The following is a 23378-nucleotide window of genomic DNA, read 5'->3' on the forward strand; positions in this document are numbered from 1 at the left end:
TTTTTATATACCTTCACAGTTGGCTTTTACAGGACATGTTGACATATACCAATGTTGCAATGAAAGTAACCCATAATTGTGCAAAAGCATCGACAGCATCCAATTACGCATAACCAATACCACTGATGACTGAAGAAATAGCCTACAAAAGACACAGGATGTGTGTGTAGATCCAGAACAGAGCGGTATTGACCAGCCCTTTTCCCAGGTGAGGCAGGCTCCCCGGTGCTCGATGTGTGTGTGACTATTGAACTAAGCTTAGAGCTAGTTTGTATTCCATTAAGCATCTCTGGGGCTTTGTGGTAGAAAAGAGTTAGCTGATGCCCAATTGCAGTCTATAAATTATAATTGTCTATTTCTTTGTGTGTTTATCTTTGTATTCTCTGATCTATCTCTGGTGGTACTCGTTGTATTCCACTGTAATACTTTTGTATTATTGTAATACAATTTTTGCCAGTATTTTAAAAATAGTATTTTCCCACTATGATCAGGAAGAGTGGAACTAATCTGATTGCAGTACAAGGTGATGCTTGAAAGAAAAAGAAAATGATTCATAACCCCTCCATCTGATGGCAGTCTATAGGCCAAGCCCGTCTCATGAACTATATGTTCCATCTCAACGTGTTGCTACACAGCTTGCTAATATACCTTTCCACATGTGTTTCCCTGCAGATCCCAGTGAGAGTGTCTCCATCATGAGGCTGGTGTGGAAGTCCCTGGACAAGATGAGGTGTTTCCGTAAACGCTCCACCATCCCCTTCCTGGGGGTCCTGATCACCTGTCTACTCTTCCTCAATCTGTACATTGAGGATGGGTATGTGCTGGTGAGTCTTTATCTACGGCATCCAAATTAGGACGTTTTGTCTGATAACTGACAAATTCCTAATATGGATGCCATATCGTTCACTTAAAGGGGCAATACGCAATTGAAACAGTAACAAAGTGTAACCCCCGTCCCTGTTTTGGTAAAAAGCTGAGGGATGGGGCTGGAGTAATGTAACCACTCTCAAATTCATTGACAGAGCTATGGATGCAAGGACTAACCATCCAGAAGTATAGTTTTAACCAAGTTCTGAGGGTTTATAGTGTTTGTTTACATATACTTGTTTACAAACATTGGAGTAAAAGAGGCTTATATTTTTGGTTCTGATGGGGTACGACAGTGAAACTAAGTTAATGATGAGCCATTAATAGGTTATATTCTTTAAGAATCAATGGGTACATATCATTCATTTATAAGTCCAAAAATGTATGTAACAACTGCCGAATGCGCCTTTAAGTCATCCAATCTCAAATATATGGAGAAGACAGGCACCATCTAAAAGCTTGGAATTAGATGGTACCTATCTTTCACATACATTTGGAATTGAGAAATGCAGATTTCCACTACTAATGGCATAGAATAGTATCCACATTAGTCCACTTTTTAGGTAGGACAACATCTGACTGAATTGTATTTTGGGGTGTAGTAGCCTGTTGTACCACCCCCCTCCTCTTAAATCAAACAGCATCCAAGAGTTTACTCTTGTATTTAACCATGTTGTCACTTATAGTTTCTTGTTTTCAAAAGGCAACATATTACAGTTTTCAGAGGCAAGAGATTTATTTCTTATTCATGATTCCATCAAATCTTGGTGATCATAACACATTATCTATATTTGTTATTTAAATTATGGGGGGGGGGGTGTGCATATTTTCAACGATCTGGTGCTCTCACGAAATACATATCCATGGCAATGTCAATATCAATATCAATGGTCTTAGAAATTTGAGAAATGTTCAAAGGAGATGACTTGACTTTGCTGTGTTTGTTTGTACAGTAGCTGAGATCAAATCAAATCAAAGTTTATTTGTAGACCTTACAGTGAAACGCTTACTTACAGGCCCTAACCAACAGAGATGAGATGAGACTTTGGTTTGTCTGGCATTGTCACGCCCTGACCATAGTTTGCGTTGTATGTTTCTATGTTTTGTTTGGTCAGGGTGTGATAGGAGTGAGCATTCTATGTTGTATGTCTAGTTTGTCTGTTTCTATGTGTTTGGCCTGATATGGTTCTCAATCAGAGGCAGGTGTTTTTCGTTGTCTCTGATTGGGAGCCATATTTAGGTAGCATGTTTTGTCATTGTGGGTTGTAGGTGATTGTTCCTGTTTCCTGTGTGTTTGTGTTCACTATGCGGGACTGTTACGTTGTTAGTTCGTTTGTCGGTTTATTGTTTTGTTCGTTTGTTTAAGTATTCTGATTAAAATGAATACTCACCACGCTGCATCTTGGTCCTCCTCTCTTTCGCCTAACGACGAGCGTTACAGGCATTCACAATGTGAAGTCGTCTCATCTCATCTGATCTGTTGTCTTTGTTCTGTGTTGTAGGAGGAGGATAAAAGACAACTGAGAGAAACATCAATGCATCCTTCAAACTCTGAGAGATATGTTCACACCTATAGAGATCTCACAAATTTCTCTGGAACCATAAACGTCACATATCGTTATCTTGCTGGAACCCCTTTGCCTCGAAAGAGTGAGTGTATCATAGGATGTAGCATAGCATGTAGTGTGTAATTAATTGGCTGTCATTGCAAATTGTTTTATTAACAATGTCAAATTAGACACGAGAAATACATTGTAAAAACTTGTTTAAATAAATTATTAATAATACATTTTCGGGCAGTTGTTTCGACAATATGTAGCAACATTTTATATATTTATTTGGTCATCATGCAAGTGATACATTTTTTAAGTCATATTTTAATGTACAGTGAAATAATATTTATGTTTTCGTTTACAGAATATCTAACCATTGGACTGTCGTCCGTCAAAAGAAAAAGAGGGAATTACCTCATGGAGACAATCAAATCAATTTTTGACCAGTCCAGTTATGAGGAACTGAAAGAGATTGTGGTGGTGGTTCACCTGGCGGACTTTGACCTGGCCTGGTGTGAAAACCTGGTGCAGGACATCTCCAGGAAGTTTGCCCACCACATCATCACTGGGCATCTCCTGGTGATCCATGCCCCTGAGGAGTACTACCCATCACTGGATGGGCTGAAAAGGAACTACAACGACCCAGAGGACAGGGTACGCTTCCGCTCCAAGCAGAACGTCGACTACGCCTTCCTCCTCAACTTCTGCACCAACCTCTCTGATTTCTACATGATGCTGGAGGATGATGTCCGCTGCTCACGGAACTTTCTGACATCCCTGAAGAAGGTGGTCACCTCCAGGGAAGGCTCCTACTGGGTGATGCTGGAGTTCTCCAAGCTTGGCTACATAGGGAAGCTCTACCACTCAAGAGACCTTCCGCGCCTGGCCCACTTCCTGCTCATGTTCTACCAGGAGATGCCTTGCGACTGGCTCCTTATTCACTTCCGGGGCCTGTTGGCCCAGAAAGATGTGATCCGCTTCAAGCCCTCTCTGTTCCAGCACATGGGCTACTACTCCTCATATAAGGGAGCAGAGAACAAGTTGAAGGATGATGACTTTGAAGAGGACTCTATTGATATCCCTGACAACCCTCCTGCCAGCATGTACACAAACATTAATGTATTTGAAAACTATGACGCCACCAAGGCTTATAGCAGTGTGGACGAATACTTTTGGGGGAAACCTCCCTCTACCGGAGACTTCTTTGTCATAGTATTTAACAAATCAACTAAAATAAGCAAAATTAAAATCTTAACAGGAACAGACGATCGTCAGAACGATATCCTGCACCATGGAGCTCTGGAAGTAGGAGAGAAGCTGGTGGGTACAAAGAGAGGAAGGCAGTGTTCTTCCTACATCACGTTAGGGGAGTTTAAAAATGGCCACATTGAGGTCAAAGATGTGGACCACAAGATTGCCTTTGCTATTGAGTGTATTCGTATTGTGGTGACTGCCAGTCAGAAAGAATGGCTGATTATTAGGAGTATAAGCTTGTGGACTACACAACCTCCCAGTCAATGAGGACAATACAAAAACTATCATCATACCATGTGGGTAACAGTTGGTTTACTAATTCATTTGACAATGTATTCATTTATTTACGTATTATTGTATTTATTTATTGTTGCATGTGTTTATTTACTTAATTATTTATTTACCCATTTATTTATTTCATTTTATAGTATATGTATTTATATTTTTTATGTACAAATCAATCTAGAGTTTTTATATTTGAAACTATACTTTATTGCTTTTTACAATTATGGAAAAATGTTTAATGATTGTCTGACTAACTAATTTAATGGATGTTGACCCGTTTTTATGGATGTGAGATCATGGGAAATATCTGTTGGCTATTATACTCATGTTGTACATCTTCTTATTATTTATGTTTCTCAGTGTCTTTCCACATCAAAAGTAGCCTCTGGGTCCTCTGGACTTGAACAGTGTTGATTAAGAAATAACACACCTGCAGACAAGTATAGCCTTAGGAACATAGCATTGCTCCAAATGTTCTTGCTATCGGAAAATAGCCCCATTCAGCCCTTTCCAAAGTAATCGTCATCCTTTACATCTTACCCTACAAGCATTATGATGGTCATTCTGTCTGTGAATATCCAGTGTGTCCATTCAATCCCTCCTATTAAGGCTGGCATGGTGTTAGAGTGTTGGAGCGAGCTCTGCAAAAGTATTTCTCTGGCACTTTCTCTGGCGCTGTATGTTCCATCAGAGCCGCTGACAGGAGAACAATGTTTGTTTTCACCCTTCTTCTCTAACATCTCAGATTGGAGCGCACAGTACGGAATGGGGTGGAACTGATATTTGACTATTTTTTTTGTCACCACAGCAGACTTTTACCGGAGTAAATTGGTCTGTGTTAGGAGCGCTCTGCTCTCTACACCAGCAAACAACAACACCCCTGGAGCTAGGGTCTCAAGTAAATTCACTCTCTTTCCCCAATGATGTGCTCTCAGGCACTAAAGGATCTTCTCTTAGAATGTTTCTGTAATATAGAAACAAATCAACTTTATTTACTCTGTGTGGTGCCCGTGGGCCATGGTATACTCAAATCAAATCAAATTGTATTTGTCACACACTTTGTAGACAACAGGTGTAGACTAATAATGAAACACTTACTTACGGGTCCGTTTCCAACAATGCAGAGTTAAAGATAATCATTTTTTATTTAAAGAAAATAGAACTAGTGACATGAGGAATAAATACACAGTGAATAACGAATACAAATAAAGAGTAAAAATAACATGGCTATATATAGGAAGTAGAAGATATCATGGCTATATACAGGGTGTACCAGTACCGAGACGATGTTCAGGGATACAAGGTAATTGAGGTAGCGTCAGTATGTACTGTACTGTGCCTTCAGAAAGTATTCAGACCCCTTTACTTTTCCCACCTTTTTTTTAGGTTACAGCCTTATTCTAAAATTGAATCAATAGTTTTTTTCTCAATCTACACACAATACCCCATAATGACAAAGCAAAAATAAGTTTGTAGAAATTTTGGCAAATTTATAACATTAAAACAATTTGAAATACGACATTTACATAAGTACCCTTTACTCAGTACTTTAGGTGATTTTTGGCAAACTCGAAGCGGGCTGTCATGTGCTTTTTAATGAGGAGTGGCTTCCGTCTGGCCACTCTACCATAAAGGCCTGATTGGTCGAGTGCTAGTGCTGAAGAGATTGCTGTCCTTCTGGAAGTTTCTCCCATCTCCACAGAGGAACTTTAGTGCTCTGTCAGAGTGTTCTCCCTGACCAAATCAATTCAAATGTTATTGTTCACATACATATATTTAGCATTTCTCCCCCGTCAGTATGCTGCATGTCTGTGCATGTTACGTGTGTGTGGGAGTACAGTGCCTTCAGAAAGTATTCATACCCGTTCACTCATCCCACACATTTTGTTGTGTTACAGCCTGAATTCAAAATTGATTAAATTGATTTATTTACTTCTCCCATCTACACACACTACCCCATATTAACAAAGTGAAAGCATGTTTTTATAAATTGTAGCAAATGTATTGAAAATGAAATTTACATAAGTATTCATACCCTTGAGTCAATACTTTTTGTAGAAGCACCTTTGGTCTCTGAGAACTTTCCACACCTGGATTTTGCAACATTTGTCCATTATTCTTTTCAAAATTCTTCAAGCTTGGTCAAATTGTTTGTTCCCTCCTGTCCTCTTCTCTTTCTGATATTCTGCATAGCAACAGGGACATGTGATAAACCAGTGGTTCCCAAACCTTTCATAGTCCCGTACCCCTTCAAACATTCAACCTCCAGCTGCCTACCTCCTCTAGCACCAGGGTCAGCGCACTCTCAAATGTTGTTTTTTGCCATCATTGTAAGCCTGCCACACACACACACACTATACGATACATTGTGTTGTTATTTCGCTGAAACTTAGATGGTTTAATTTTATTTTTGGCAGTGAAACGAGGCTACTCAAGAGGCGAGAAAAAAACCTCACCCAAATGTATAGCCCCATTGGAAAATCTATATATATATATTTTTTTTTTGAATGTGAATCACATTTCTATTTGGCGTACCCCCGACAGCATTGCACGTACCCCAGTTTGAGAATACCTGTGATAGAAAGCCTGACCTCTCCCCTCTCTGGGCCCCAGGTGACTGAGGCCCATATGAGGGAGGAAGTGCAACTGCCAACACCAGCCTCCAAAGGGAAATATTCTAACAAGAGTTTTACAGTTTTAGAGAGGCGGGTGAGTGCCTACTCCAACTACGGCAGGGTGGCCACACGCCTCCCCGCGGATGAGCGACGCCGACTGAGACAGTTGGGACTCTGTCCCTATTGTGGGGACAATGTCCCAACTGTGTCTGGTACGTCTCAACAGGGAATCCTCGAGAGCAGAAGGATGGCCCTGTGGTCATCTGTCTCCTGGGTTAGGCTTGAGTTATCCATCATCACTTTCCGCCATACCTTTTTTTGGTATCGATTTCACTCATCTCTTGTTTCTACAGCTCTAGTGGATTCCGGTGCCGGGGAGAATTTTATTAACCAGGCCCTTGCCTCCTCCCTGCACATCACCTCATACCCGCTCTCCTCTCTGTTTCCCGTCCAAGCGTTGGATATGCGACCATTGGGATCCGGCACTATTACGCATGTCACAGGTCCACTCACCCTCACCGTGGTACCCAAGCACCAGGAAAGCCTTCCCTTCCTCATCACCTCCACACCGATGCACAAAGTCATCCTCGGCCTCCCGTGGCTGCAACTCCATAATCCTACCATCTCCAGTTCAGAGAGGAGGATTACCACCTGGGGACCAGGATGTCAGAGGACCTGCTTTTCCGCACCTTGTGGTTCCACATAGGCCCTATCAGTGTCTACCAGCCCATCAATCGGTCCTCCTGTATTGTTGGCACTTGGTTTTGGGGCGTAGATGTAGACATCCGCCAGGCTCTGGAGAGGGAAACTGCTCCTTCGACCTGCCCTCCGGAGTGCATCTACGCCCCCTCGGGGGTCGGTTGCTGACCTGAGCACACACATCCCTCGCCGCTGGACCCCCATGTATCACCCGCACCACTCAATCCCTTTCTGAGAAATACTGATGGCCCCCTTTGGCGCGGGACGTTGCACACTGTCAACTCAAGTTAAGTATGTACTCAATCTAAATCTCCCCGGCACACTCCAGCAGGTAAACTTCTTCCCCTTCCCATGCCTCAGCGTCCCTGGTCTCATCTGTCCATTGATTTCGTCACTGATCTCCCCTCTGATGGTTTCACCACCATTTTGGTGGTTGTGGACAGATTCACAAAATCATGCCGCTTCATCCCTCTCTGGTTTCCCTACCGCTCTCCAGGTCGCTGAGGCACTGTTCCAGCAGGTCTTTCGTCACTATGGCCTTCCGGAGGATATCGTCTCCGATCGTGGCCCCCAATTCACATCACGTGTATGGAATGCTTTCATGGAGAAGCTGGGGGCCTCAATCTAACTGGCAGGTGCAGAGGATGAACCAGGAGCTGGGAGGTTCATGAGGAGTCACTGCCAGAACCGGCAGGGGGAGTGGGCCCGATTCCTTCCTTGGACTGAATACGTCTAGAATTCCTTGTGACACTTCCACTGGGCTGACTCCCAGTGTGTTCTGGGTTATCAGCTGGCCCTGGCTCCGTGGACTCCAAGCCAGACCGAAGCTGCTGCGGTGAACGAGTGGTTCAGGCACGTAGAAGAGGTATGGAACGATGCCCACGTGAGAGTCCAGCGCCCTGCCTGCTGTCAGAAAGAGCAGGTGGATCGCCACCGCTGTGAAGCTCCCGTGTTCCATCCTGGTGATCACGTCAGGCTCTCCACGAGGAACCTCCCACTCCGCCTGCCCTGTAAGAAGCTGAGTCCCCGGTTTGTGGGGCCGTTCAGGGTATCTAAAGGGACAATGAGGTAACTTACAGGTTACAACTCCCCACTAACTACCGGATCTCACCATCTTTTCATGTTTCCCTCCTCATGCCGGTGGTTCCTGGTCCCCTGGCTGATGCCGTGCCCCACGACACCCCTTCACCTCCCTTGGACATCGAGGGGAGCCCTGCCTATGCTGTCAGATCACTCCTGGACTCCCGACGTTGTGGGGGTCGGCTCCAGTACCTGGAGGACTGGGAGGGGTATGGTCCAGAGGAGCGGTGCTGGGTTCCGGTGGACGACATTGTAGATCCCAACATCATCCGAGAATTCCACCTTCGCCGAATGTCCCGGTCCTCTCCCTTGGGGCCGTCCTTCTGGAGGGGGGTGGGGGGGTGGGTACTGTCACGTTTACTCCTCCTCTCCAGCGCACTACTAACCACCGGTCTCGGCAATTACGCACATCTGGCAACCCTCATTATGCACACCTGCACCCCATCATGAGGCATACCTGAGCTGTGTTCGAATACCCATACTAACATACTGTATACTACATACTATTAGTTCATTTTAGTATACTGTAAATGAACGGTATCCTTTCAGTTGAGCGTACTAGCGCTTCGCTGTCTATCGGAAGTTGAAGCTGTTGCCATGCAACCTCTTGCTAGCTTGTTAGCATAACACATTTCTAGCTAGACTGTTCGTAAATTCAATCTGGAGTCCAGGGTGCGCTCGTATATTAAGGGCGTTGTCAGATTGTCCGTTCATAAATTCAGAGCGTTTTTTCTCTTGGAGAGTTCAGAGCGCAGACTGGAAGCTCTGGTTGAGGAGTAGGGTTGATCCGAGCGTTCTGACCTCACAATGGCAGTCAAGCTATATGGCTAACTTGCTAGCTACTTCCAGACACAAATGAGAGAACACCTCACTCTGACCATTTTACTCGCTGGTAGGCAGTTTTTATGTTATAAAGAGGGTTGGTGACCGTAGCTGCTGCTGGCAACAATTTAATGACACTTTTTCTGCTGACTTACTGACACATTCAACGAGTGTCGAGCGTTCATCAATTAATCAGTTATTCTGTGCTCTGCCTCTGGCAGTCAGACGAGTAGATAGCCAGATCGAATTTACGAACGGACCCGAACAACTAACCTCGCTTAGTTATGTTATGAATGACATGAATAATCAAGTCAATAAACGTTGAGTAGTTAGTTAGATAGCATGAAGTAAATATACTGGCAAGTTCGATATACTTGTAGCCAAACTGATGTCACAGTAGGTAGCTAACATACCCGGTACATACTGCTGTAATATGCTATGCGGTTCGTAAGGACAGCGTAGCTAACAAATTGTCAGCCAACATAACGTGTAATGTAACTTATTTGAAAAGTCATTACTTTAATACATTGCTTAACATTTGTCATAATTAGTTAAAGCAAAGAATTAGTATCCACTCTCATCTGTCTTCCGCTGTATATTTTCCACCATTTTCTTCAAATCTGAACCTTATGAAGCCATGCCCATTTTTGGAAGAATTGCATTATGGGCTCTAAAAGCAAGGAAATAGTGTCCACTGCGTGTATACTTTGTATTTTGATGAATTTAGTATGACATCCGGGAACTTTTGGAATACTAACTATATCCATACTATGACCACTAAGCATACTATATACTCAATGTACATCACAAATAGTACGGTTAGTGCAGTTAGTATGAGTATTCGAACACAGCTCTGGACTCCATCACTACCCTGATTACTCCCCTTCATCTAGCACTCCCTAGCATCACTCTTCAGGCAGTATTGGTTATGTTTCCTTGTCAGACGGTTCTCTTGTGTTGTATTGGTCTACGTTCATTATTATTAAACTCACTAACTACACTTGCTTCCTGACTCCCTGTGCCAACGTTGAATCTGTGTTTGAAATGTACTGCTCGACTGAGGGACCTTACAATTATTTGAGGTAGTCATTCAAAAATCGTGTTGCACACGTTGAGTCCATGCAACCTATTTGAATTGTTAAGCTAATTTTTACTCCTGAACTTATTTAGGCTTGCCGTAACTGTTACATCTGCTCCTGCAATGCCCTCTACTGCTCATCCTGTGTCTCCTTGACCTGCCGCCACTCCCCCAGTACTCTCTCCCTCTGTGTATCTGTGATTGTGTGGGCGGAGACAGGTGTGCTGGAGTCAGAGCAGATCCCCACCAGCTGCAACCTGTTCCATAATCAAGACCTCTACAAATACTCAGACCTGACACTTCCACGCTACCAGCTCATAATCTCTGCTCAGTCAGTCTACGGTTCTAGCCGTTTGTTACTATTCAGATCCTGTTGTGCCTGTTTTCCTTGCTTGACGCTGTTTTCGTCTCCGCTACAGTTCTGCCCGCTCTGACTCTGGTACCTGTCTCCAATCCCACGTCTCTACCATCCTGCTACTCTGTCCTGGATTCCCCACTCTACTACTCCCTACTCCCTACGAATCTCCCTTCGGACCTGCTTTCACTGTCTCAACCCCTCTCGCTCCAGCCTCAGCCTCCGCACCTGGTTTCCAGCAACCTGCCCGTGCTTCCCCTGACCTGCACTCCATCTCCCCCCTGTGTTTCAATAAATACCTTGGTTACTTCATTCCAGTCCCCTTGTCTGAGTCTGCTCTTGGGTTCCCCAGTTCCACTACGCGTAACGATAACGAAGGGGTTGAATACTTTTCAGCTTGTCATTTCAAAACAATTCCACTTTCACATGGGGTATTGTGTGTAGGGCAGTGACAAATATTTTTTAATTTCAGGCTGCAAAAAAATCAGGGGGTGTGAATACTTTCTGAATGCACTGTATGTAGTGTGTGTTGGGGTCACTGTATGTGTGGGTAGAGTCCAGTGTGTGTGTGCAAAAAAAGGCAAAATGCAGGTAGTCCGGGTAGTCATTTGATTAACTATTTAGCAGTGTTTAGATTTCTTCTGGCTTGGGGGTATAAGCTGTTCAGGGTCCTGTTGGTTCCAGACTTGGTGCATTGGTACCGCTTGCCATGTGGTTGCAGAGACCACTGTCTGTGGCTTGGTTGGCTGGAGTCTTTGACAATTTGTAGGCCTTCCTCTGACACCACCTGGTAGCGGTCCTGGATGCCAGGGAGCTCGGCCCCAGTGATGTACTGTGATGTACGCACTACCCTCTATAGTGCCTTGCGGTCAGATACCAAGCAGTTGCCATAGCAAGCGTTCATGTAGACCAGGGGTGGGTATCTCCAGTCCTTGGGGGCCTGATTGGTGTCACACTTTTTCTCCGTCCCTAGCAAACACAGCTGATTAATCAAATTGCATTCTAAATTGAAGATCATGATTAGGCGATTATTGGCGTCAGGTGTGTTATCTGAAGCGAAACTGTGACAGCAATCAGGCTCTCGAGGACTGGAATTGCCGACCCCTGATGTAGACTGTCAAGATGCTCTCTATAGCGCAGCTGTATACATTTTTGAGGATCTGAGGGCCCGTGCCCAATTTTTTCAGCCTCCTGAGGGGGAAGAGGCGTTGTCGTGCCCTCTTCACAACTGTTGGTGTGTTTAGATCATGATAGATCCTTAGTGATGTGGACAACTAGGAACTTGTAGCTCTGCACTACAGCCCTGTCGATGTGAATGAAGGTATGCTCAGCCCTCCCGTTTCCTGTAGTACACAATCAGCTCCTTTGTCTTACTGACGTTGAGGGAGAGGTTGTCTCGTCATCGGTGATCAGGTCTACCACCGTCGTGTTGTCGGAAAACATAGTGATGGTGTTTGAGTCGTACGCGGCCACAAAGTCATGGATGAACAGGGAGTACAGGAGGGGACGGATGTGTTGTTGCCTACCCTCAACACCTGGGGGCAGCCTGTCAGGAAGTCCAGGATCCAGTTGTAGAGGGAGGTGTTCAGTCCCAGGGAATTTAGCTTAGTGATTAGCTTTGAGTGTACGGTGGTGTTGAACTCTGAGCTTTAGTCAATGAACAGCATTCTCACGCAGGGGTTCCTTCTGTGGAATGCAAACGAGGTTGCGTCATCTGTGGATCTGTTGGTGAGTTGTGCGAATTGGAGTGGGTCCATGGTGTCTGGGATGATGGTGTTGATGTGAGACATTTCAAAGCATTTCATGGCTACAGATGTGTGTGCTTCGGGGCGATAGTCATTCAGTAAGGTTACCTTGGTGTTCTTGGGAACAAGGACTATGGTGGCCTGCTTGAAACATGTTGGCAATACAGACTGGCTCAGGGAGAGGTTGAAAATGTCAGTGAAAACACTTGCCAGCTGGTCAACGCATGCTCTGAGTATGGCCTTGTGAATGTGAAACTTTTTAAAGATCTTACTCACATTGTGATCACGTATTAGTCCGGAACAGATGGCGCTCTCACTCAGGGTTCAGCATTCTGCAGCGATACGCCATCCCATCTGGTTTGCGCTTAGTGGGACTATCATTTGTTTTTCAACTGGACAATGACCCAGAACACACCTCCAGGCTGTGTAAAGGCTATTTGACCAAGAAGGAGAGTGATGGAGTGCTGCATCAGATGACCTGGCCTCCACAATCACCGACCCCCACCCAATTGAGATGGTTTGGGATGAGTTGGAACGCAGGGTGAAGGAAAAGCAGCCAACAAGTGCTCAGGATATGTGGGAACTCCTTCAAGACTGTTGGAAAATCATTCTAGGTGAAGCTTGTTGAGAGAATGTGTGTGCGAAGCTGTCATCATGGCAAAGGGTGGCTACTTTCAAGAATCTCAAATATATTTTGATTTGTTTAACACTTTTTTGGTTACTACATGATTCCATATGTGTTATATCATAGTTTTGATGTCTTCACTATTATTCTACAATGTAGAAAATAGTAAAAATGAAGAAAAACCTTAAATGAGTGTGTGTCCAAACGTTTGACTGGTACTGTATGTACAGTCACTGTGGGAACGACGTTGTCAATGCACTTATTAATGAATCCGGTGGCTGATAGTAAACTAGTAGTAAACTCCTCCATGCCATCCCATGAATCCTGGAACATACTTCCAGTCTGTGCTAGCAGAACAGTCCTCTAGCTTACTATGTACTGTGTTTTGGTACAGTACATACAATGTACTGTATCATAATACCTCCGGCAAGAACTTAAAGCCAGAGGTTGTAAGATTTTCTGTATTGTCAATGAATAGTATATACCTACCTTGTCATTTTGAAGAAAATGACATGTACAAAAAATTCTCAAATAAGATACGGACAACAACTTAGCTTATTAAAGCTGAAGAATCACTTGTCCTCTTCCTTTCCACACGCCTATTTTCAGCATAAAAAAATCAGTCAAATCTTACAACAATACAATAACGTGATGAATGTTGACATTGACCAATGTTCTGGTGAAATACTCAAGGTGCAAGGCAGGGGCACGGTTTGACAGCATATTTATGAAATGCCTTGTTATGTTTTACCCACTGTTCCATGTTGTTCTCCCATTCGGTCTTGTTCAGAGTCACAGATTGAGTTTCTCCATTACAGGTAGTACACTAGTACAGATTGTTCTGGGAAAGCCTTTCGCCTATGACGCTGATCTATCCATAACAAGCTTCTGTGTGCCAAATCACCTTGAAGAACAACATAACATCACCTCTTGAACGTGAATTCGTTCTTGTCAAACATTTTATGACCTGAGGCCCCAACCTCTTACAATATGACTTCTCTTTTTTTTGTGCATATGAAGTCCCCCTGAGACTTTTCTTGATAAAAAAAAAGTCACTTTTTGTGCATATGAAGTCCCCCTGAGACTTTTCTTGATAAAAAAAAGTCACTATATAAGGTAACTTGTGTGTGACATTCACTGTTGATAGATTCTCCTTTGAACAGAGCCAACGAATCAGGTACATGTACTACCTGTAATAAAACAGCTTTAGACTGGGACATATGTCATCCTAAAGCAGTAGAATCCCTGGTTTTCCTGTAATCCCTGGGTATATTCCTGGGGTAGAGATTGGTATAAATTCCCTGATATAAATCCCAGGAGGTCATTGTACATGGCTATTACTAGAGGGGAAATTGCTGTCCATGCTGAAGAAAGACGCGAGTAAAAAACAGTTGTACACTGCAGATGTATTTGTACATTTACATCTTGGGGGAAAACATAGAAATCCAAATAATTTCGCTCAGCTCAGTGTCAACAAACTACTGTATACAGTTGCTTACTTGTCTTCAAACCACAATATCTCGTAACACACTCCTAACATATAGATTATGTGGTAGCAAATGTACCCCATTAAATCATTTGAGGGTGTTTTTTATATAATTTACAGCAGATTAGTAGCCATGCTACCCAAGATCCTTCTGTCACTGTTCCCATAACTTGGAAATAACAAGCATAAGCAGTGTATTGATGGAAATTCTAGGTTGTTGGGAAGTTTTGCTGTCTTCCAATGGTGAGTGTACAAAGATGCATGCATCTGAACACCAAGGTTTAAGTGGGTAATCAAATCATTTGATATTCCAGGATCTATAAACTTGTTGATTAGCATCTGCAATTGAACTCAACTAAAAATGTACTTGGATTGTGACTAGATGCTTACCAATACTACCTTACTAAAAAACAGGTTCAATCTCACTTGTGCTATTTTGTTCAGTGGAGAGAATGTGTTGAAGTGTTGTTTTGGTGTTGTATTTTTTCCAACATTGTTCGTCAAACAGTACTCTATGTATATTATTGTAAAATGACATATATTTTTTTACATGTATCATTTCAAATGTTGTATTGTATATATATTGTCTTTAAAATATATTTAAATGAAACTAAATTAATGCCAATAACTTTGGGGGAATGGCATTGACTTTGGAAAAGTCTACCACTACTTCCCCTGGTATCAAAATGGGAAACATTCTGTGAGAAATTGCACTGCACAAAATGATGAATAATGACATCTTTGTCTGTATCAGTATAGGGCATGCATATGGTATTTGGTAAAGGAGAGATTGAGAGCAAGTAAACCTTGGATCAATACAGTATGTATTTTAATAATGTCTTTGCCTGAACATGTTACAGTATGTTTTAATATAGAAATGTTTACAAATAAATGTCGATCACACAATTTGGCTACCCTCGTCAGAGTGCAAATAAAAAAGATAACTGTTGTGACATTTGCCTATCCTTGAAAATGCCAGCAAGAGCAGGAATGCAACATGTTTGACTCAGATCTCAGAGTAGCCGAGAGCAAAATCCATACTTTATTCATTTCAATATTCATGTGCTTTCTGCCTTTTTATTGCCTTTTTACTGCATACTCAATGTCTGAACTTTTTAAAACAGTGCTTCATCATGGTCTTCATTATATGGTCTCCGTATGCCGCAGAAGGGAGATGATGTGCATTACACCGTGCTTAAGAGAGAAGTCATAGACAACAGACATCAAGTAAAAGGATGGTTCTGAAAGTGGGCTGTGCAGTGTGAACTCAAAGCACTGTCAGTTATGGCCGATATAAGTGTAGGAATGTGCAAATACATAGATTCAAGTTCCTCTTGATGCTGGTGAGCCTTTTGATTCCTCACACTGGGCTGGTTGGCTGGGAACATACTTTTACAGGTCTTTAACTTTCCCTTCCAGACTCAGACTAGATTCAGGCGTTCGTCCCACCCTGCCAATCTCTTTAAAGTGAACTGGATCCAAGCGGGAGGTGAGTCTACACAGAAGCCAGTATGTCGCGGAAACCATACCTAATGCACATTATAGAGACCTGCCAGAGCATCATGCCGAAATCAATACCCCATGCAGCTGTAGCTGACAGCATCCAAATTGATTCCTGGTTGCCATCATACCAGCGGCAGTGTATAAAAAGAAGCACAAAACCGCAACATCAGGTGATATGGATCGTGTGGATTTCCTCGTTTGCCTTTCAATGTGTTACACTTCCAGCTCCCGCATCTTTTACAAACTCACCTCTGTAACCATCACAGTGGATGCTAATTCCCCTCACATACAGTACTGAATGTGGTGGAGATGCCCGAGTACGACGCCAATCAAAATGTCATTTGATTCCATTCCAAGATGCAGCAAATTCCAAGAATAAACCATTTCCTGGTTAGATTAGATACCGGCGGAGTATATTTTGAGTATATGTTGCACTGATGCACGTCATATGCAATTGAATGTGCACATGTAACACAGTGAAGGGTTACATATACCTGAGTAGCATGGTAAAGGTGAAGGCGTGCCAGTATGGAAGAGATGAAAGGACGAAGAAAAGTAGAGTGCAATGAACAGATATATGGGTAAATAAGGGCCTTTAAAAGCATGTGCCTCAGGGAGAGGAGGAGAGAGGGAGAGGCAGAAGAGGAGAGAACAGGGAACAGACGGGGGTGATGAATGGCTTATAATAAGCTAGCAAGGAGCCTGTGATTGTGTGTCTGCTGGTGATGGAGGATCCCGAGCTGGGTGTTCTGTTCGGATGACCACATGCTTCTTGAAGAGGTGATAATGAGAGCATTGCGGCTTCTGCATCTGCAAGCAGCGATACAGAGAATTGGACCTGGCCTATAACTAGGACCAGAGCAGCCTCTAGTCAAGTGTATTTTAAAAACCACTAATCAGGGATCTAAAAGGGGGATGGAGAGGAAGGTATTGTAAAGCAGTGTTCAGGCAACACCCACATCTGGTTGACCCCAAGTCAAAACAATATTCTTCCCATGCCAGATACCAATTTAATAGGTTTAAATAAAAATAAGGGGTAAGGGCCAAGTTGAGTTTAAATAAATTAACACTATACAGTTGCTGGGTAAATTCAGAATCAACCACTTACTTATCAAAATATTGAATTAACACCCAAACTATCAAACGGTATATCCTACCAGCAAAAAGAAAACTAGCTTCTCTCTTCTCTGTCATGGCAATTCCTGGGTCTTCGGGAGGAGCGCAGATAAAAGAATGGCGCTTGGGGCGTTGTTGGAGCCTGCTGTTGCCTCATTGTGTAGTCCCTACGGCAAGAGGACTTAATCGCTCCCAATTGCTTTGCCTCACAAAGGTGCAAACCTCCCATCTGTCTCTCAGTGTTACGGCACACACATCTTGCCTAGGTTGAAGGCTTGGTTTGCATCCCAAATGCTACCATATTCCCTACATGGCGCACTTCTTAAAAGTGCACTGTATAGGGAATAGCGTGCCATTTGGGATGCAGACTTGGTGCTTGGTTCTACCTTAACTTATAGCAACTCCTTTTTCACAATGCAACACGGTTCCTCACCTGGGAAAAGGACTGATTAATCAAAACTACTACTCCCCATGCCTTTCTTCTCGGGAGAGTTGCTTTACTTGTTTCCAATGCAAAGCTCTCATTTCATCCAACAGGTTCTAGTTGTGTCTTGAGGCCTTTTTTGTGGAATTTCTTTGTGAGGATGGAGCAGCTGTCATGGAACCATTTCCTGTGTAGCAATGCTTTCCAACAACATCCTGACAGTCAATTACCTATGGGTTACGGTATGTGACCCCGGTTCTCTGAAGGAGATGAGGGAGACATCTCACGTTGGGACATGCCCTCGTGCATGTCATGCACTGAAGCCCTATTCAATCACACCTGAAAGGCCAATCAGAGCTTTGTGGGTCTATACAGCACCCATACTGCTCTGGTTTCCTCATTCTAAGAACTGCCTCTTATACAAGTCATGCAAGAGGGGCAATCTGGTAGAGATGTCTCCCTCATCTCCTTCATAGAACCGGGGTTACAGATCGTAACCCATAGCGCTCCTTCAGTCGACTCGGTTCCACATCTCCCTTTGGGACTAGCGAAACGCCTCCATTGCCAAGAGCCCGTTTCCCGAAAAGGTTTTGTTGTGTTACATGGAAGTGTACCTGATCCATCTTACTCAGCTCCAGCCCCGAGGACTGTGTGTGCCAGGGAGGGAGCAGTAACGTCCAGACGATAGAACCTCAGAAAGGTGTGAAGGGAAGTGGAACTAGACGCCTTTCAAATCTGAGACAGAGATGCCCCTGAACAGTGCCCATAACGTAGCAATCCCTCTAGTGGAATGTGCCCAGACACCTAGGGGAGACTGCAATCCCCGACAACTGTACGCCTTGGTAATATCCTCCACTACCCTGTGGGAAAGGCATTGTTTGGACAAAGCCATACCCCGAGCTGGGTTGGCAAAGAAAACAAACAGTTGGCCTCCTCCTGTCCATGTAGATGCACAGGGCGCGCACTTGACAAAGGGTTTTTAGGCGCCGCTGCTCTGAGGAAGAGACTGGCGGAGGGTGGAAGGGAAAGAGATCAGTGGCTTGACTACTATAAGTCATAGTAATGACCTTAGGAACAAACAAGGCATTAGGACGTATCGTAACCATGGGGTAGTCGGGGAAAACTGAGTGCATGAAGGATGAACCGAGAGCGAATGAAGGTCGCTAACGTGCTTGACCGAGGTTAAGGCAAACAACAGGGCAGAGTCCACCGTCTCCAGAGGTTCAAAGTGATCACCTGTGAGCGGATCCAGAACCAGTGCCAAGTCCCATGATGGGGCAAGTGGCTTGGAGACCAGACAGAGACACACTCCCTTCATAAAACAACAGACCATAGGGTGAGCCCTGATTGTTGTCTCTCCTAGTCCTACATGGCAGGCTGAGATCGCCACCAAGTAGACCTTGCCAGTAAAAAAGACCTTGCCCTCGTCGAGCATGTGCTGCAGGAAGGAGAGAACAGCTAGCCTCATACGAAACATCCTGATCTCGAGAGCTTACGTTCTGTTTCACTACACGGATACAGTCTGGCCACGACCAGATTCAAACCGTTTGAGCCCTTCCCTTCCGTCCACCATATGGCTGGACCAATAAGCATCCTCTGGTTATCTGTGAGGGTCGTTTAGTTGATGACAACAACGAGAAGCGCCTGTAGTCGAAGTCAATGTTTGTAAAAATATATATACAGTGGGGAGAACAAGTATTTGATACACTGCCGATTTTGCAGGTTTTCCTACTTACAAAGCATGTAGAGGTCTGTCATTTTTATCATAGGTACACTTCAACTGTGAGAGACGGAATCTAAAACAAAAATCCAGAAAATCACATTGTATGATTTTTAAGTAATTAATTTGCATTTTATTGCATGACATAAGTATTTGATCACCTACCAACCACTAAGAATTCCGGCTCTCACAGACCTGTTAGTTTTTCTTTAAGAAGCCCTCCTGTTCTCCACTCATTACCTGTATTAACTGCACCTGTTTGAACTCGTTACCTGTATAAAAGACACCTGTCCACACACTCAATCAAACAGACTCCAACCTCTCCACAATGGCCAAGACCAGAGAGCTGTGTAAGGACATCAGGGATAAATTGTAGACCTGTACAAGGCTGGGATGGGCTACAGGACAATAGCCAAGCAGCTTGGTGAGAAGGCAACAACTGTTGGCACAATTATTAGAAAATGGAAGAAGTTCAAGATGACGGTCAATCACCCTCGGTCTGGGGCTCCATGCAAGATCTCACCTCGTGGGGCATCAATGATCATGAGGAATGTGAGGGATCAGCCCAGAACTACACGGCAGGACCTGGTCAATGACCTGAAGAGAGCTGGGACCACAGTCTCAAAGAAAACCATTAGTAACACACTACGCCGTCATGGATTAAAATCCTGCAGCGCACGCAAGGTCCCCCTGCTCAAGCCAGCGCATGTCCAGGCCCGTCTGAAGTTTGCCAATGACCATCTGGATGATCCAGAGGAGGAATGGGAGAAGGTCATGTGGTCTGATGAGACAAAAATAGAGCTTTTTGCTCTAAACTCCACTCGCCGTGTTTGGAGGAATAGAAGGATGAGTACAACCCCAAGAACACCATCCCAACCGTGAAGCATGGAGGTGGAAACATCATTCTTTGGGGATGCTTTTCTGCAAAGGGGACAGGACGACTGCACCGTATTGAGGGGAGGATGGATGGGGCCATGTATCGCGAGATCTTGACCAACAACCTCCTTCCCTCAGTAAGAGCATTGAAGATGGGTCGTGGCTGGGTCTTCCAGCATGACAACGACCCGAAACACACAGCCAGGGCAACTAAGGAGTGGCTCCGTAAGAAGCATCTCAAGGTCCTGGAGTGGCCTAGCCAGTCTCCAGACCTGAACCCAATAGAAAATCTTTGGAGGGAGCCGAAAGTCCGTATTGCCCAGCGACAGCCCCGAAACCTGAAGGATCTGGAGAAGGTCTGTATGGAGGAGTGGGCCAAAATCCCTGCTGCAGTGTGTGCAAACCTGGTCAAGAACTACAGGAAACCTATGATCTCTGTAATTGCAAACTAAGGTTTCTGTACCAAATATTCAGTTCTGCTTTTCTGATGTATCAAATACTTATGTCATGCAATAAAATGCAAATTAATTACTTAAAAATCATACAATGTGATTTTCTGGATTTTTGTTTTAGATTCCTTCTCTCACAGTTGAAGTGTACCTATGATAAAAATTACAGACCTCTACATGCTTTGTAAGTAGGAAAACCTGCAAAATTGTCAGTGTATCAAATACTTGTTCTCCCCACTGTATATATATATAATCACATTTACATAATTATTCACACCCCTTTACTCAGTACTTTGACAGACACCCTCGAGTCTTCATGGATATGACGCTACAAGTTTGGCACACGTGTATTTATTGTTTCTCACATTCTTCTCTGCAGATCCTCTCAAGCTCTGTCAGGTTGGATTGGGAGTGTCGCTACACAGCAATTTTCAGGTCTCTCCAGAGATGTTCGATTGGGTTCATGTCCGGGCACTGGCTGGGCCACTCAAGCAAATTCAGACACTTGTCCACCACTGCATTGTCTTGGCTTTGTCCTGTTGGAAGGTGAACCTTCACCCAAGTCTGAGATCATGAGCGCTCTGGAGAGGGTTTTTATCAAGGATCTCTCTGTACTTTGCTCCGTTCATCTTTCCCTCGATCCTGACTAGTCTCCCAGTCCCTTTTGTTGAAAAACATCCCCACAGCATGATACTGCCACCACCATGCTTCACCGTAGGGATGGTGCCAGGTTTCCTCCAGACGTGACGCTTGGAATTCAACAAAAGTGTTCAATCTTGGTTTCATCAGATTAGAGAATCATGTTTCTCATGGTCTGAGTTCTTTAGGTGACTTCAAGCAGGCTGTTTTGTGCCTTTTACTGAGGAGTGGCTTACGTCTGGCCACTCTACCATAAAGGCCTGATTGGTGGAGTGTTGCAGAGATGGTTAACTTCTTATGGCTGCAATCCCGTTAACGGGATCGATATGACAACAGCCAGTGAAAGTGCAGGGCGCCAAATTCAAACAAAAGAAATCTCATAATTAAAATGTCTCAAACATACATGTATCTTATACCATTTTAAAGGTAATCTTGTTGTTAATCCCACCAAAGTGTCCGATTTCAAATAGGCTTTTCAGAGAAAGCACCACAAACGATTATGTTAGGTCACCACCAACTCACAGAAAAATTCTGCCATTTTCCAGCCAAGGAGAGTAGTTACAAAAAGCACAAATAGAGATAATATTAATTACTAACCTTTGATGATCTTCATCAGTTGACACTCATAGGACTTCATGTTACACAATACATATATGTCTTGTTCGATTAAGTTAATATTTATAACCAAAAACCTCAGTTTACATTGGCGCCATCTTCAGAAATGCCTCCAAAATATCCGGAGAAATTGCAGAGAGCCACGTCAAATAACAGAAATACTCATCATAAACTTTGATGAAAGATACATGTTTTACATAGAATAAAAGATACACTTGTTCTTAATGTAACTGCTGTGTCAGATTTCCAAAAGCTTTATGGCAAAACACAATATTCAATCATCTGAAAACAGCGTTCAGCCACAAAAGCAAGCCATACAGTTACCCGCCAAATTTTTGTAGCGTGTTTGGTAAACAAATCCAACGTCAGGAAGCGCATTCACTAAAAGGTGACGAAATGTCCAAAGTTCCATAACAGTCAGTAGAAACATGTCAAACGATGTATTGAATCAATCTTTAGAATGTTTTTAACATAAATCTTGAATAACGTTCCAACCGGAGAATTACATTGACTTCAGATGAGCAATGGAGCTCCCTCTCATGTGAACGCGCATGGTCAAAGAATGGTCAGGTCATGGCAGACCTGACTAATTCCCCTCTCATTCGCCCCCCCCTTCACAGTAGAGGCATTAGACAAGGTTCTACAGACTGTTGACATCTAGTGGAAGCCGTAGGAAGTGCAAATTCATCCATATCTCGCTGTGATTTCAATAAGATCTTGGTTGAAAATCGACCAGCCTCAGAATTTCCACTTCCTGTTTGGATTTTTTCTCAGGTTTTTGCCTGCCATATGAGTTCGGTTATACTCACAGACATAATTCAAACAGTTTTAGAAACGTCAGAGTGTTTTCTATCCAATACTAATAATTATATGCATATATTAGCAACTATGACTGAGGAGCAGGCTGTTTAATCTGGGCACCTCTGTGCACCTCTGTGCACCTTTCACCCAAGCTACTCAATACTGCCCCTGCAGCCATAAGAAGTTATCCTTCTGGGAGGTTCGCCGATGTCCACAGAGGAACTCTGGAGCTCTATCAGAGGGACTATCGGGTTCTTGGTCACCTCCCTGACCAAGGCCCTTCTCCCCCGATTGGTCAGCTCTAGGAAGAGTCTTGGTGGTTCCACACTTCTTCCATTTAAGAATTATGAAGGTCACTGTGTTCTTGGGGTCCTTCAATGCTGCATAAATGTTTTGGTACCCTTCCCCAGATTTGTGCCTCGACACAATCCTGTCTCGGAGCTCTACGGACAACTCCTTCGATCTCATGGCTTGGTTTTTGCTCTGACATGGACTGTCAACTGTGGGAACTGATATAAACAGGTGTGTGCCTTTCCAAATCATGTCCAATTAATTAATTTACCACAGGTGGACTCCAATCAAGTTGTAGAAACATCTCAATGATGATCAATGGAAACAGGATGCACCTGAGTTCCTTTTCAAGTCTCATAGCAAACGGTCTGACTTCTTGAGGATTGATTAATGAGGGAAACATGTTAATAAGTAACAAAATGTGGAAAAAGTAAAGTGGTCTGAATACTTTCCGAATGCACTGTATGTTCCTCCATAGCC

At 43.7% G+C, this 23378-nt stretch overlaps 1 protein-coding gene and 1 long non-coding RNA gene across 2 annotated transcripts in view; both read left to right on the plus strand.

Moving 5' to 3' along the window:
* Nucleotides 1–8688, plus strand: part of LOC139540310 (alpha-1,3-mannosyl-glycoprotein 4-beta-N-acetylglucosaminyltransferase C-like) — a 221643-nt gene extending 212955 nt beyond the window's left edge. The window contains exons 4-6 of the mRNA XM_071344049.1: nt 673–824; nt 2370–2517; nt 2785–8688. Of these exons, the coding sequence (XP_071200150.1) occupies nt 696–824; nt 2370–2517; nt 2785–3941 (1434 nt within the window). The 5' untranslated portion in view covers nt 673–695 and the 3' untranslated portion in view covers nt 3942–8688. The remainder of the gene's footprint in view (nt 1–672; nt 825–2369; nt 2518–2784) is intronic.
* Nucleotides 8689–8695: 7 nt separating this feature from the next.
* Nucleotides 8696–15417, plus strand: LOC139540311 (uncharacterized). Its single transcript, XR_011668159.1, has 2 exons — nt 8696–14029; nt 14083–15417. It is a non-coding gene; the product is annotated as an uncharacterized lncRNA (long non-coding RNA).
* Nucleotides 15418–23378: the final 7961 nt, after the last annotated feature.

Source organism: Salvelinus alpinus, chromosome 15 (genome assembly GCF_045679555.1).
Source record: "Salvelinus alpinus chromosome 15, SLU_Salpinus.1, whole genome shotgun sequence".
In the NCBI taxonomy this organism is placed as follows: domain Eukaryota; kingdom Metazoa; phylum Chordata; class Actinopteri; order Salmoniformes; family Salmonidae; genus Salvelinus; species Salvelinus alpinus.